At 57.3% G+C, this 15,540-nt stretch overlaps 5 protein-coding genes across 5 annotated transcripts; 2 read left to right on the top strand and 3 right to left on the bottom strand.

Moving 5' to 3' along the window:
- Positions 1-2,470: 2,470 nt before the first annotated feature.
- Positions 2,471-3,454, bottom strand: E0L32_001665 (uncharacterized protein; the record flags this gene model as incomplete). The annotated part of the gene is made up of 1 exon (XM_031135769.1): positions 2,471-3,454. One exon carries the CDS (start codon positions 3,452-3,454, stop codon positions 2,471-2,473), a length of 984 nt encoding a protein of 327 aa, XP_030990916.1.
- Positions 3,455-4,515: 1,061 nt separating this feature from the next.
- Positions 4,516-5,634, top strand: E0L32_001664 (uncharacterized protein; the record flags this gene model as incomplete). The annotated part of the gene is made up of 3 exons (XM_031135768.1): positions 4,516-4,976; positions 5,035-5,058; positions 5,121-5,634. 3 exons carry the CDS (start codon positions 4,516-4,518, stop codon positions 5,632-5,634), a joined length of 999 nt encoding a protein of 332 aa, XP_030990915.1.
- Positions 5,635-6,420: 786 nt separating this feature from the next.
- Positions 6,421-8,876, bottom strand: E0L32_001663 (uncharacterized protein; the record flags this gene model as incomplete). The annotated part of the gene is made up of 4 exons (XM_031135767.1): positions 6,421-7,331; positions 7,389-7,440; positions 7,497-8,675; positions 8,730-8,876. The coding sequence occupies 4 exons, from the start codon at positions 8,874-8,876 to the stop codon at positions 6,421-6,423; spliced, it is 2,289 nt and encodes a 762-aa protein (XP_030990914.1).
- Positions 8,877-12,341: 3,465 nt separating this feature from the next.
- On the top strand, positions 12,342-13,893 carry E0L32_001662 (uncharacterized protein; the record flags this gene model as incomplete). Its single annotated transcript, XM_031135765.1, has 2 exons — positions 12,342-12,610; positions 12,762-13,893. 2 exons carry the CDS (start codon positions 12,342-12,344, stop codon positions 13,891-13,893), a joined length of 1,401 nt encoding a protein of 466 aa, XP_030990913.1.
- A 705-nt stretch (positions 13,894-14,598) lies between these two features.
- E0L32_001661 (uncharacterized protein) lies at positions 14,599-15,349 on the bottom strand (the record flags this gene model as incomplete). The annotated part of the gene is made up of 3 exons (XM_031135764.1): positions 14,599-15,052; positions 15,120-15,214; positions 15,263-15,349. 3 exons carry the CDS (start codon positions 15,347-15,349, stop codon positions 14,599-14,601), a joined length of 636 nt encoding a protein of 211 aa, XP_030990912.1.
- Positions 15,350-15,540: the final 191 nt, after the last annotated feature.

The following is a 15,540-nucleotide window of genomic DNA, read 5'->3' as shown; positions in this document are numbered from 1 at the left end:
AATACAGTACCTACAGTATCTACTTGTATCTGGCTCGCAGGATCCATGTACGATCTGATACGGACCGGGGTGGTTGATAGCAAGTGAGGCGCAATCCATGCATCAGTGGGACGAAGAGGACAGCTAATGGCGAATGGTCTCTCAGTCCTGACGACGCGCAGATGCGCAAGAGTGGCAGGTGTGTGCTTGCATCACTGGATTGCGTCAACCACTTTCAGTGGACGCGGCGTCGGTGCGTAAATCCTCCGTCCGAGCAACCACCACTGTAAAACAGAGCACATGTGAATCATCGTGGAAGAAGGCGATCGCTAGTTAGTCCTTACTGATGTCAGTGACATTTTGGTGGCCTCGCGGATGCCTCGGGCGCGACAGAACTGCGGGACGGCCCCGTTCAAGGTACGGTAGCTGGACCAGACCAGGGGCCAACATTAGGCGAAGAAGACAAGCCGGGATGCCATCCATGGCAGTGGGAGGTGTGTGTCAGCGGGATGTGCGTTTGTACCTCAAATTATGCCCCTTGTTCTTCTGGTTACTCCGTATGCGTCTGAAGTCATTTCCAGAAAAAGAACACTAATCAAGGCGATCATCCATCCTGCATGCCCGTCACCAGTAGTTCGGGCTCAAACGAACAGAAACGGGGATCAGCAAAGCCCGATGATCAGCCAGCTGCCACGGGAGCTCCCATGTTGTATCGCAGCGCAGTGAGAATGAAATGGCGTCTGAACCCGTCTCACCCACGTTTTTCTTGCGCAGTAATACACACCAATGGGCGTGGTGGCATTTTCTAAAATATGGGGTTGGCAGGGTAAAGCCGGAAGCCGGGTCCCTCAGGCAAAAACAGTTGAGTCATCATCCATCGACGCCTCAGGTCGCGTGTCTTACTGCGATACCAGTTTTTTTTTGGTACTTTCAGCTTTCGCGAAATGCCTCAGATCTTGTGGCTTCGGGCCCTCGTTTCTTCTTTTTATTTTTTCTTGGCTAGGGCTTGACAAAGAGATTGCAGTTTCCATGATCCAAGGACCCCTTTTTCCTCTGTCATGGGTCTCTCATTTCATGCGCGTCAAGAATCAGGAAATACAAGTAGGGCAAATGCGAGAATCCGCGTCGCCAATTTCCTGATACTAAAAATCTTTGCAGCAGTGCAGGGGGGTTGAGGTCCCAGCCGTCCCAATGGCTCCAGTGGTCCCAGTATGGGGTACTCGGTTCCCAAAAACAGCCAGTAGGGGGCCTCCCGTTTCAATGGCTTTGCAAACACCGAAGCCACCAAAGGCGTGTTCCAGAATGTCGACCCCTAACAGATTTCACCAAAGAGGCAATCTGTCTACAAAGTAATCAATCAACCCTTGCTCGTCCCCCTGTTCCCGGGTGGGTTTTCCGTGTTCGCCTTTGCGGGGACCCGCCCGGCCACCAGCCACTGGGTCCCCTGTTGCTTTTTGGAGTGTCACATGAGCCATTGCGACGAAAATGCACCGCTACCGTTATTCACGCATCCATTTTGGCGTCGCGGGTCCCCCCCGTTCACCAAGGTTTTGGGCTATGTTTTAGGGCCTGTCAGCCTCAGCAGGCGCTCCAGCGCGCTGTGGACTGGACTGTGCTACAGTCCGCTGCGCGTGCATGCATGTGCGTACCTACCTAGGTACTCCGTACAGGTCCAACCCCGTATTTGGCTCCATTGGACCGCCGGCCTGAGCCAACCCTCCGGCTGACCCGTTTCTTCTTCTTCGCTTCTTCGCGGCCTCTTCAGGGTATTTACGGACCTCGATTTCCCTGTTTCTGCCGCAAGGCCCCAGAAATGATTCACTGGCACGGCCACAATGTTGGTCACAGGGTGAGAGTCTGGGGGATTCGAGATGAGATGAGATGAGATGCGATGCGATACGAGGGAGAACTTGGACGCACCAAGTGGTGATGATGATAACATGAATGCCTCCGGCCCCGAGCATCCTGCACACGCGTTCGTCCGGCTAGCCAACTACAAGCTAGGTAGGTTGAGACTGATCCACGAACGACAAATCGATTACGTCCATCGTCCCCGCAAAAAGGGAGCCATGGAATTGTTCTAGGGAGCGTTTTCTTCTTAGCCCCTTTCTCCGGTGCGGCAAATTCGTCTACACACCGAGCACACGGCGAATCAAATGGACTGGCAGCCCCACAGACCACTGCTATCTCCGTCCCGGGCACGGCATTGGCCGGCTGGTTGCACGCGGTTCCCGGGAGCCACGACCAAAACACCGAGGCCTCCTCGGAGGTAGCTTGTGGAAATCGGACAGGTAGCGCAATGCTGCACTCTCTTACCAGGTTGGATTCTGGACGCTCGTTCCGATCCCGGACTTGATCTTGCCGGCCACGGCAAAACAAGTGTGCTATGTAGCTTATACGGCGCTTGGAAGACCACTTGCACTTCATCCCTTGAAGATGTATAGACAAAAAGACGCTGTATCACCGAAATGTATCACATTGCTTCATCCTCCTACCACTCATCCTCAGAATCGCCATCCTCCCCGTCCACCTGCTCCGGGTCCTCCGCAACGTCCACCGGCGAGAAGGGCTCCGTCTCGTCGTCCGACTGCGGCTCGTCCGGCGGCGCCTCGCCCTCGTCCCGCTTGTCAATGTACGGATTGGGAACCAGCTTTCCGGTCCACCTGTCCCTGTTCGCCTCCACAGCGACTGGCAGCTTCTTCCTGACCGGCCCCCGAGTAGGGTTCTCGTCCTGCAGCGTCGGAGGCGTAGCCGAGAACTCCTTCCTCGTGAAGCTCCAGTCGCCCTGCTCGTCCCTCGCGGCCTCCCAGACGTAAGAGTAGCCCCACGTCCAGTGCCGGTACGTGATCTTCTTGGTCGCGTTGTACAGCCATATGCCAAACTCCTCCCGGACCTCGACCCTCTCGAGGTCCACCGTCGCGTACTTGCCCGCCCCCTGCCTGACGTACCCCAGCACGGGCACGGTGTGCGTCGGCCCGTCCTGGATGTACACGTCGTCGGCCGCCCTGGCCGCGCCCCGCGCCGCGGCGCCCGTGTCGAACCGCGCCCCCATGCCGTAGAAGGGCGCCTCGTTCTCGGCCCCGTCCAGCACGGGGAGCGGCACCTCCGTGACGCCCGTACCCGGGGCGCCGGCGTACGTGGCCACGCGCCTCGACGCGAGCACGTTCTGCACGAGGCCGATCCGGTCCTTGAGGTGCCGCCGGCGCGTGACGTCGACGCGCACCTTGAGCGCCATCCACTGCGCGTCGTGCGCGCCCGACCGCGGGCCGAACTTGACCAGCTTCTCCCTCTCTCCCGTCGCGCGGCCGCCCGCCGACGCGAGGGGCCGGCCGCTGACCTTCTTGGCGAAGCAAGCCCGGACGGCCTCGCAGCGCTTGACGGTGAGCCTCGGCGGGTTGTCCTTGATGAACCGGACGTCCTCTGGGTCGTTGCGGTCGAAGGGCTTGGCGGGGACTTTCTTCTTCGGCGTAGACATGGCTTCTTTTCTCCTTTTTCGGCTGGTCGGACTTGATGCGGTGAGTGTATAGTAGCAAATTGGGGGATGACTTGATTTTTGTTGTTATATAGACCTTCCAGGAACCGCCGATGTGAAATGGGAATGTAGTGCATATACCGAATCAGAAGTTATATACGCATTAGATTTCATCAGAGTCATATTATCTTCTTCCATCAAACACCAATGCCCAGATACTTGGCCTTCAGCTGAGATTGACTCATTAATCAGCGCCAGCATAATTCATCGGATGTATTGATACTATTCTTGCTATCATGTGCTGTACATACAGGGGTGCAACCCAGGCCAGGGTTTCTATTCCAGCGGCAGGCGGCTAGGTGCCTAAAGATGAATTGATGGGCTGAGTTCTAGGATTGGCTGTCAGAGGATGAGACGCTGACCTCAATTTCGGGCCTTCTTCAACGAACTTGACCGCAGTGCTTCCCTATCACTATTTAGAGCGATGACCTTCAACCTTTTGACTAAGTGACTTGTCACAAGAAAGGCACCCGTTTCATACGCGTTAGATAGGCTATGACTCGTCTATGTGGCGAGGCTGCAAGAGAGTAGAACACTGCCTCGTCCCTTAATAAGCCACGGCTGCTGACGCAGGGTGCTCCCGGCTCTCTGATACGCTCATGGCAAGACGGCTATCTGACTTGTTGGATGCGCGCTTAGCCTAGTGCCTTGCGTCCAGTGTGTCAGATCCTATCCTCCACCAACTCAGCTACTGACTTAACGACTAGAATGTTGATTACACATTCAGCCCCTGACTGCAGATGGGCGTGTCTGAGCTATAGTTAGAAACTGGTAGGATTTTGTCCTTCTCTGAGAATGGTGTCTTTTATGTTTTTTATTCCTGTCGTGGACTCGTATATTTCAGAACTCAGTCATATAATACCTTATCAGCTTGACAACTTAGGTATTTCAACTGTACAAAAGTTGTGCCCTTAGAATTTACTTCTAGCAAGTCGTTCAATTTTCGCATGCTTCACACCTGACAGCAGCATTCACCAGGGCGTCGTAATCTCAGACATTCCACAATGGGTGCCACATCGAAAAGACCAGCTGCCCAGGCTACGTCCTCCAGGAAGCCGCAGCACGATGAGACTCCAGCCAAGTCCGCTACAAAGAAGGCTCAGGTAGAGGATATCGAGGAGGAAGATGCCGAAGATGATGAGGAGGTTGAAGAAGAGGACGAGGATGAGGACGAGGATGGAGATGAGGAAGACGGCGAGGTTGAGGAGTTAGACGAAGAGGAGTTAACAGAAGAGGAAGATGAGGAAGAAGAATTTGATGAGAGTGACGAGGACGAGGAATACGAGGAGACCGAGGACGAGGAAGAGGAAGTAGAAGGTGATGAAAATGAAGATGAATACGAGGATGGAGAGGACGAAGAAGAAGACGATAATGCAGAGGAGGATGGCGCTGAGGAGCAGGAGGAAGAGAGTGGTGAGAGCGAAGCAGACGAGGAAGAGCAAGAAGAAAGCAAGCCGAGCAAGGGGTAAGACACGTCCTAACTATGACCAAAAGCCTGCACGTCAATTGACATCAACGATCAGCAAAAGTACGAAGCCGAAATCCGGGTAAGTCATTTCTGATCCTCAAGATAACTGTGCGACAGAAAGCTAACAATGCACAACTATAGCACTAAGCTCGACGTCCGGTCCAAGAGTGCCGCTCTCAGTGGCAGTACCTCAAGCTTGAAGAAGGATACAAAGGCAAAGGGTTCTGCTTCTGGCAAGATCAAGCCACCGGCCTCTGGGAGGACCGGAGTCCTGCCGCCCTGGGAGCCAGTCATCCACAGTGATGATTCTGAGGAGGATGCCAGCGACGTCGATACCATCGGCAATGCCCCGAAACATGAGGCCACCAAGAAGCCGAAGAAGCCGACGACAAAGAAGCCAGTCAAGAAGGCCACCGCAGAGTCTGGAGACGAGGCTGCCGAACCCGCCAAGGCACCAAAGAAAAAGACGGGCGCAGGGAAGCCAGCAGGCAATTCAGACAAGACCGTCAAGCCCAAGAAGAAGATCACTGCCGCTGGCACACAGGACAACAAAGACGAGTCGGCCAAACCTAAAGTGGCCAAGAAGCTCAAGAAGACTGCTGAGGAGGCCGAGGAGGCGCCCAAGGTCAAGAAGACGGTTCCGAAGAAGAAATAGTCATCAGTATTACGATGATACAGGGAAGAGGCTTTGGACCGGTGTTCATCTACTTGGTATCGATCTTGTCTAAATCTGTTCGCCATCTCGTATAGTTCACGTTTATTAGGTATTGCTGCTGCTGTTGCAGGGCTTTGGCACCCGCCTTCTTGACTGCATTTCTCTTGTCCAGTGCCACGGCATCAGTTAATTGAACGGATTTAATGACGGAATGGCGCACCTCCAAGCCTTCTCCACGAAGATCTGACCCACTTGTGCCAAGACAGACCTCTCGTAGCCTGGGGTGAGATGATCGTCATGCCACTGGGTTGGGGTGCATATATCTTCTGGCATGCCAGGGACCCCGCTCCCGTAGCCCCACGGGGACGTTGGACGGGAGTCCGGCAGACGCACGCCATCCATGGGAATTCCCCCTATCCACGGCCCGGGCGACGGCATTCCATGCCTCGCTGGAGAAGGGTGGAAGAAGAGGCGGAGAAACACGCATGTCTTGCAACTCCCTGACGCGGAACAATCATCAACTCGGACTCACCCGCCGTCCGCATCCTAGTCCCGCCGGTCCAGTCGGGGTGATCGGGCACAATGCATCATGATATGTGTGTTTGTAAGGCTTGTGCGCACAAGTAATTCTCGCTCATGGCATACAGGATCTTCTCAAGATAGTCCTGCTCTGGCATTAGGCATTAGATGAAGTAGTATTACGAATGAGACGCCATAAGCGTGAGCTTTCAAGGAGTCCAAGTTCTCAGCTATCTGCACCTTCTGCCCCGGACCCTCCCTCCAGTCTCAGATCTCCTTGATGAAGCCAACTTCGACTACCTTGTCAGCGTCGATGTCAAGATCAGCAAGCTTGGTGCGCGAGTTCTCCCGGATCCAGAGGAACATGCCCAACAGCGCAGGCCTGACGTAGGCCCAGGGCGACCGCGAACCGGCAGCCGGGCCCCGGATCTTCAGCGCGCCCTTGCCCAGGACGTATACCATCTGCGACCCGTACGCGGACCGGAGGGCCTCCAGCTCGGCGTCGGCGTCGGCGGCGGCGGCGGCCAGCGGGCGGCGGGAGGCGCCCTTGGACACCGCGAGCTCTATCTGGGAGAGGATGTCGCGCGCCAGGCCCGGGTACAGCACATTGTCGGTGTAGCCGTGGCGCAGGGTGACGCTGTAGCACCCGTCCAGGCCGGTCACGCGGGTGACGACGTAGCGCTCGGCGGCGGGGATGGAGGGCACCGACATGGGCCGCATGTTGAAGAGGACGATGACGGCGGGGCGGGCGGCGAACTTGAGCACGAACTGCGTGAAGGACGGCGGCAGCCTGGCCGGGTTGCCGGACTTGTCGAAGAAGATGCCCACGCCGGGCACTGTCGAGAGGGGCAGGCCGCCGCCGGTCGTGGAGCTGAGAACCGCGGGCGACTTGTCGCTTGACGGGACGGTGGTGAAGGCGTCCCGCAAGGCCGGCACGGACAGCTGGTCCTTCGACTCGGCCTTCCACTGGCATTCCTTGCCGAAGCGCCAGAGGGTGAAGATAAGGGACAGGATGAAGGCCAGCAGGAGGGTGAACCAGGCGCCGTCGGGAACTTTCTCGTAGACGGCCGAGAGGAAGGCCCCGTCGAGGGCGGCAAATACGGCCCAAATTGGAACCACGATGTATGCAGGAAGACGCCAGACAAGGATGGCTACCAGGGCGACCATGCAGGTGGTGACTAGAGGAGGCCAAGTCAGTTTTTGAGGCTACACGACAAGAAGTCGCAGGAACTGACTGAAAGTGACAGTGATGACGCACACGCCGTAAGCGTTGCCAAGAGAGGTGGTCTGCAAGAGGTATTAGCCCCAGGTTGCTAGTCGGGAGGAAGGATAGGCACACTCACGTTGTTGTAAACGGCTGTGACAATGACCGTGCCAATCATCAGGAGCCAGTTGGCCATGGGCATGTATACTTGCTCGTGGAACGTCTTGCTGGTATGGACGACCTTGATGTGAGGGAAGTAGGAGAGCCTCATAATCTGAGTCAACAGCTGGAAGGTCGACGTGATCATGGCCTGGGACGCGACAACAGCCGCGAGTACGGCAATGACGATGCTGAAGTAGAAAGTCCCCGGAGGGACGGTGTAGAAAAAGGGATTGGTGATGGCGATCCCGGCCGCGTCTCCAGAGATGTACGCGGACTGGCCAATGTACGCGAATAGCAGGCACGGATAGGCCAGGCAGATCCAAGAGATGTTCACCGCGCCCTTGCTGAAGGCACCGAGGTCTGCGAACAGGGCCTCGACGCCGGTGAACGCCAGGAGCAGGCCGCCGAGTGACTTCCAGCCATCGTGACCGTTGCGGATTAGGTAGGCAAAGGCGTAGTGCGGGCTGAAGGCCTTGAGGACCGTGTAGTCGTGGACAGCCAGGTTGTAAATACCAGAGCAGAGGTTGAAAAGAAGCCAGACGGTGACGATGGGGGCGAAAGTAGTCCCGAGCTTCGAGGTCCCAAAGGGTTGGATTAGAAATAGAGCCACCAAGATGGCGCATGTGATACCGACGATGGCAGACGTCCCAAGGTCCGGGTTGGCGACACGGATGCCTTGGATAGCACCCAACACGGACTGGGCTGGTGTAAGCACACCGTCGGCCATCACCATGGACACGCCCAAGACACCGATGAACTGGAGCATGAACTGCGAGAACTTGGACCTCTCGAGGAAGGCACGAAGGCCTCTGCCACCAGCTTTGAGGTCATTGGTGCGGTATCTCTGGAGATGTACAGCTGCCGCGATCTTGGGATCACGGCGCGTGATGTTGGTGTACCTCGACAGCAGGCTATATAGAGCAAAGGTGCCTCCCTGGCCGTCGTCGTCGGCGCGCAAGACGATGAGGCAATATTTGACGGTGACGATCAGGGTGAGCGCCCAGATGATGATGGACAGGGCGCCGACGAGGTCCTCCCAGGAAGGCTGAGACGAGAAGGTAGACGAGAAGACATACAGGGGCGAGGTGCCAATGTCGCCGTAGATGACGCCCGTCGCCTGGAAGGCCAGCCACACGAGCACAGTACCGCTGTAGGACTGTGACACGCGTTAGTTTTTATCTGTCGTGTCCCGACAGGTTGGAGAACTAACCTGCTTGCGTGACTGATGCAGATCCTGCTCGGCAATGGCCATGGCCTTTTCTTGGTCAGTCATATCCGCCATAGCCGCATCTGTGCTTGCGTCGCCACCGCCCTCAGACTGGGCGGCACTTTGGCCCTCTGCACTAGTTCCGGACATCGTGACTGTTGCAACCTGCTGTACGTAAGAGAAAGGTCCAACTGGATTGGGTTGCGGTTCTACGACGGGGGAGGCGGTGACGGTAGGCGGAGATCACTCAATTTGCCGTGCAGATCGAGGTAGTATCAGCAAGGGACCGGCAGACTTCAGGGCAAGAAACGCGTCGATAGAGCTGAGTGCATAAACTACCTGGCAAGGCAAGGGGGAACGCTCCATCTTAAGCTGCATCGCGAGCTCATGCTACATAGGGGTGACAGTCCATCAACACACGTGGACGCCACAAACCAAGTCGATAAGAGTCACGACAGGGAATTTCCATGAGCATATCCAATTACTTTCAAGATTTAGCTAATCTTTCCTGTCTGCCTGCCTTTGCTGGCGATGTTCTCCGTGAGGGATATTGCAGCACTCAGACGGATAGGCTCAACTCGTCCGGCAACGTGCCCCGACATGTGATAAATCCCTCATTGGATCATCACACGCGGTCTGGGGGATGGAGTTTGATAAGAAGTCGAGACCAGATTTGAGGAGAATTCTGGGGGTGTCAGAAGATGGTATAGCTCTATGCGCATAGCCTCCCGCTTAAGATTGCGGGTGAGAGGCTCTCCACCAAAGAGAAAAATGCCTCAAGCAACCTAGAAATAGCTTCCAGGTTGGGAAACAACACCACCTCGAGACGGTGAGACGGTGAGACGATCGGCTATGTGCTCGAATTCGGTATGGGCCTGAAGCCCAAATTAGCTCTGTTTCTTCTCTTTCAGGTGCAGCAGGTCAGATACCACCTAATAGAACTCTACAGAGCAGGCATTCATTGCTAGCCTGTGAGCCGGAATACCTTTTCTAGCCGCGGTGCCACTTACAGAGGACTTCTGGGCCCTGACTAGCGTTGAGGCTCTTAATTCTCGGGTTGGCTTTGGGCCCTTACGACCGGATCTTGCAATGTTCTCGACCATCTCATCTCCCTTGATCTGGGGCTTGTATCACAGAGCCGCAATGGCGGGCCTTAGTCTTATTGATGGTGAACCTGACTTCTCAAGGTTAGGGGCATCCCTGCTTATGTGGCGCGAAGATCCAATAGCATTCATTGTAAGGCTATGTCGGTGCAAGAACATCGAATATGTGAAAAGGACAGTGACACACGCGACCATGACATTACTTTTCATTCCCCCCAACTGGTCCTTCATAATGAAATCTCCATGTAGACACCTGTGCCCTTGACCAGCCTCCTCCTGTATCCTCAATCTACCCCATGGCATAGTTGGAGTCACTCCGCTACGGGTTCTAACCCTGATCCCGGTCTGACCCGCGCCGGATCGCCAGCGGCGGACGGAAGATAGCAGGCTGGAACGGGACGCAGCACCAGGGCTGTCCCGGGGCCTCGCGACTGAACGCTGGGGTAGTTCGCTAGCAAGGGCAGCTCTCGAGTCGACTGTGGTCTGCGTTAGGATGGATATTTGTACGGTTACGAGTGGACACTTAACTCTGGGGCTGCGGCGCTGGGATGCATGCGCGCGTGACTCGAGGAAGACGGCTTGGCGGGGGCGTGAAGGCGGTGCAGCCGGGGCGGAAGTGATGCCGGAGGCAACGTCGAGGCGGCTGTCGCAGTGTAAGTTGTCGACGCAAAACAGAGTGAGTGTGACAACAGCAGCGCAGAGATTAGCCGCAGCGGAGCGCTTACCAGAGAGGACAGGTGACAGACTGCTGGAGCAGCCACGGGTCGATGCAGCTCGTGTGAAAATCGTGGCCGCACGGCAGCGGGCGGATGCTGGCCTCGTCTAGGAAGTTCTCGGTGCAGATGGCACAGGTATGAGACTCGCCTAGCGGCAGAGGAGAGCCGTACGACGGAGTTCCTTTCTTAACCCTTGACGCTCTGTACTTGACGACAGGAATCAAGCCCACGGCGTTGGGTGTCAGGCAGACCCTCTGCCTAGGGGCCTCTCCCTGTTGTCGACGTACAAAGCATCGCCTGAGTGGTGTCTTGGAGAGGATGAAGGGCGAGACGAATACAAGGACCACAGCGACGGTGGCCAGGCCGACTGCTGTAGACGAGGGCCCAAACTCGGCGTTGGAGGCTTGCTCGTGACTCGCCCTTTGATGTAGCACGGCCGGAATGATCATCACCAACGAGTTACTATGGTGATGTGCGCGCGCCACGCGTGGAAGACTCGGCGAGACTTGGAGGGCAAGCTCGGAACATGGGCCCGCGGAGGGGCATATGGTCATCAAGAAGTAGCAGTGAGAGAGGACTGCCGCTTGCTAGACACGTCACAAAAGCCAGGGCCTATGAGGGATATATGCCGTGGGGTCAGGTTTGTTCGGACCAGTACTATTGAAGGAGTATCGTTGAAGAGGCGGTAGGCATCCATCCATGTGCTTCCCCACAGATTTCTTTCTAGCAGGGATGCACAGGACCCCTGCTGCCAGTCGGCACTTCCTCTCAAGCCTGGTATTGGCCATGCTCGTTGGGAATCTTGGTGTTAGTCTTCTGTAGCTATGCCGAATCGCACATGTACCTCACTCACTCAGGTATGTACATTGCTGAAAACCGCTGTTGTTTTCTCCGACACCTCAGAGCCTCCCGTCAATGAATCTCTCAAAAGTATCATCACATCATCACGCCCTGCAACTTAAAACAGCGAGCGGATGATGCCAAAAGGATTGACCCTGGGTAAGACACACATACACTGACAACACCTTCCAAGTGCCTCGAACACCAACACCTTGCTGCTGAGGCACGCGAGCCGAAGATGGCAAAGTGTCCATCGTGACAAGCAGGCTGAACTGGGCCGCGAGGCTCACCTTGGCAACTCACCGAGGTGCTCGACGTGTTTCCTGAGCCAGGAGAGGCGGAATTGAATGGCGATGATTCGATTGAGAAGCCGAAACTGGTGAGCCCTTTGGTTCTGAAAAAGAGCCAGACAGAGGGCCGAGATGCAAGGGCAACAGCGGCTTAGATGCTGGAAGAATGCTATTCTTATTTGAGCTTAGCTGGTCGGGGTGTGCAAATCTAATATTAGAAGTACCTTAGGGTGGACCTAACATCCCCAAAACGGCCTGGAGGTTTTCGTCACGGATTGAGCTCCAGGCCTCCAGGCCTCTGTGAGTGGAGTGGAGGGGTAGCTTCGAGGGGCATAGCTTCGCGGTTTTGCACGTCATTGAAGCATCAAACCGTGTCTCGCCCTTCATTTTGGACGCCGGGTTCACAGCCAAGCTTTTCTGTTTGCTGCTGTCGCTCGGGCTGTGCGGGATACAGACGCCCGTCCTGTCGTCTCCTCACCCGCGTTCCAACCCTCCCCTCCTTTGCTGTGCCATTGCCCTCATTTGGGAAGAAGAACAATCAGCTGCTTCTCCGGCACACCACCCACCTCCTCCTTGCTCCCGCGCGGAACCCGGCAGATACAAGCCTTACCCACCCCGCACGGCTGGATCGACGGATCGACAGGATCAGGAGACAGCGAGCAAGCAATGGCCGGCCCCAACCCCACCACCGCCATCTCGGCGCCGGGCAAGGTCCTCTTCACCGGCGGCTACCTCGTCCTCGACCGCGCCTACACCGGCCTCGTCTACGGCCTGAGCGCCCGCATCAACGTCATCGCCCAGGAGATCACCACCAGCCCCGGCGTCCAGCTCACCGAGATCGTCGTCGAGAGCCCCCAGTTCCTCGAGGCCCAGTGGCGGTACGGGTACCACCTTGCTGACGAGGACGGGGGCATCTCGGTCACACAGCTCCAGATGTAAGTGTGTTTTTTGTTGTGTTCTCCTGCGAGATCTCACACCATCCATCCATCTCATGTCTCTTGCTTGCTTCCCACTCCCCAAGACCCGAATGCCCCAATCCCGTTTCCCACAGCCCCTCCCAAGACTGACCGCCCTCACTCACACCAGCGGCTCGACCTTCTCGCCCAACCCCTTCGTCGAGACGGCCCTCGCCTACGCCCTGACCTACATCTCCCGCACCTCCCACCAGCACCCGGCCCACAGCATCAAGTCGGCCCGCCTCGCCATCCTCGCCGACAACGACTACTACTCCCAGTCCTCCGGCTCGTCCTCCACCTCTTCCTCGTCCTCCACCGTCACCGGTGGCGGCGCTGGCAGCACCACCGGCAGCGGCCGCTTCGCCCGCTTCCCCACCACCCTCCGCAAGGCCAACAAGACCGGCCTCGGCTCCTCGGCCGCGCTGGTCACCTCCCTCACGGCCGCTCTGCTGGCGCACTACCTCGCGCCGAGCCAGTTCGACCTCTCCACGCCGGCAGGCAAAGCCACGCTGCACAACCTCGCGCAGGCCGCGCACTGCGCCGCCCAGGGCAAGGTGGGGTCGGGCTTCGACGTCGCGGCCGCCGTCTACGGCTCCTTCAAGTACCGCCGCTTCTCCCCTTCCATCCTGTCGGGCCTGCCCGAGCCCGGAGCGCCGGGGTTCGCCTCGGCGCTGGTCGGCGTCGTCGACGGCAAGTCGGTGACCTGGGACACCGAGACGGCGACCGCGGGCGTGGGCCTGCCGGCCGGCGTGGCGCTACGCATGTGCGACGTGACGTGCGGCTCCGAGACGCCGGGCATGGTGAAGCAGGTGCTCGCGTGGCGGGCGCGCGAGGGCGCCGCCGCCACGGCGCTGTGGGACGAGCTGCAGGCGCGCAACGAGGAGCTCGCGGCCGTGCTGCGCGGCGACGGGGGCAACGGGACCGGAGACATCCGCGGGGCGCTGGACGCGGTGCGCGCGCTGACCCGCCGCATGGGCGAGGCCAGCGGCGTGCCCATCGAGCCGCCCTCGCAGACGGAGTTGCTCGACGCGCTGGCCGACCGGGTTGAGGGCGTGTACGGCGGCGTCGTCCCCGGAGCGGGCGGGTTTGATGCTTTGGCGCTGCTGGTCCGGGACGACGAGGAGACGGCTGCGAGGCTCAAGGCGTTCCTCGAGGGGTGGAGCAAGGAGAAAGGGGCCAGGGTCAAGTTGCTCGAGGTGCGTGGCCAGCTGGAGGGGGCGAGGAGGGAGGAGTTGGGGATATACGAGGGGTGGCTGCGGTGATTATTTGGGCATGCTGTTTCCCCCTTTTTTGTCTTTGGTGATCACGCGTGGCACCATCTGGGTCTGTTTCTTTGATGAAGAAATCTTGTTCTACTGGGCATTTTTTCCGTTTGATCTAATGCTATGAGAAGTATCGAAAGGCAAAACACAAAAGTCCTACGCTCTCTTTTTTCTGGATTAAGTTTTCCCCTTCTTCTGGTCAATCTAATGCCTTGTGATGTTTGTGTTTATTTCCGTAGTGGTATCAGTCTTCCCGCTCTTTCAAGTGCCCTGCCTGGTCGAGTAAAAGTGTGTCGTGTATTAGACCGGATGGCACCCTGAATCCTTCCCATTTCCCCTTGTCCATCCATCCGTTTCGTCCTTATGCCTGCACAAAGACAAGTAGCCGCTCCTCCTGTAACGCCGTTGCCCGAGAGGATACCGTGAGTTGATCGCCGTAGAGCAGAGAGTGTAAGCCACCCCTTCCTGCCAAATCACTCGTCAACCAGCTTCCTTTTCGCAGAAAGCCACAATGATATCCCATGGGGTATTTTCCCTCCCTTTCCCACACAGACACAAAAGACAAAAAGAACCATCCTCACCGGCACACAACCAATCCCAAAAAGTGTGTACAAGTAAAAGCTTCAGACCCCTCTGAAGAGTCCCGTCCCCAGAGCCGATAAGAAACGAACAACAGACACACGTGTTCTCACATGCGACCCTCGCTCAGAGACTCATCTCCTTCTCCAGACCGAGGAAGCTACCCTGCGGGCTGACGCTGCGCTCCGAGGCGGCCACACCGCCGCAGCGGCAGATCTTGGTCGTCGACGACACGGGCGAAGAGTAGTCGCTGCCGCCGTCCAGCTGCTGCTGCTGCTGCTGCTGGTGGTGGTGCGACAGGCCCAGGTCCATGCCGAGGCCGAGGCCGACGTTGGGGCTCGTGCGGCCCATGGGCAGGGCGGAGGGGTCGACGGGGTTGAGGCACAGGGAGCCGCCGCGGCGGGCGGACAGGGCCGAGGGCATGGGCCGGCGCTGGTGGTGGTTGTAGCTGTGCGGGCCCGTGGTAGTGTGATGGTAGTGCGAGTAGGTGTGCGAGTGGTGCAGGGCGCCTCCGCCTCCGACGCGGAAGTCGGCGATGCCGATGCGGGACGCGGCGGCCTTCTCGCGGAGGATGGAGATTCTATTTTTTTTTTTTACAAGTTAGTCTTGGGGGTATAAGTGGTAGAAGTCAAGGGTCATGAACGTACTCATCATCCGAGATGCCGGGCAGGATGGACTCTTCCTTCTTGAAGTTGAAGGGCGCGGACTGTGTTGGTAGTAGGTCTTTGGTTAGCTTGGCTGTCTGAATTTATGCATGTATGAATGTGAATGAGAAAAAAAAAATGCTTACAATCTTGAGGCCCTGCTTCTTCTTGCGGCGGATGCGGCAGAAGTCCTGCAGGCGGTGGGCGTAGGCCATGACGTTGAGGCAGTGCATGTTGGGCGAGTCTGAAGGGAGGAGAAAATCGAAATAAAAAGGGGGGTATCACGAAATTGCTGAAAAGGCGAAAAAAGCGAGTTGATCAGAGCGAGAAATATCGAGCTCTGATGGTGCTTTGGGGTATCGAAGTGGTGATGCTGGCTGTGGGTGAGCGAGCGAAGCGCGTGTAAGTTGGGTTTTGGTGTTGG

The sequence above is a fragment of the Thyridium curvatum genome, assembly GCF_004353045.1.
Source record: "Thyridium curvatum strain D216 chromosome Unknown NODE_6_length_784332_cov_80.453264, whole genome shotgun sequence".
NCBI lineage: Eukaryota > Fungi > Ascomycota > Sordariomycetes > Thyridiales > Thyridiaceae > Thyridium > Thyridium curvatum.
The sequence above is the reverse complement of the archived record's forward strand: the minus strand, read 5'-3'. Positions and strand labels throughout refer to the sequence as shown.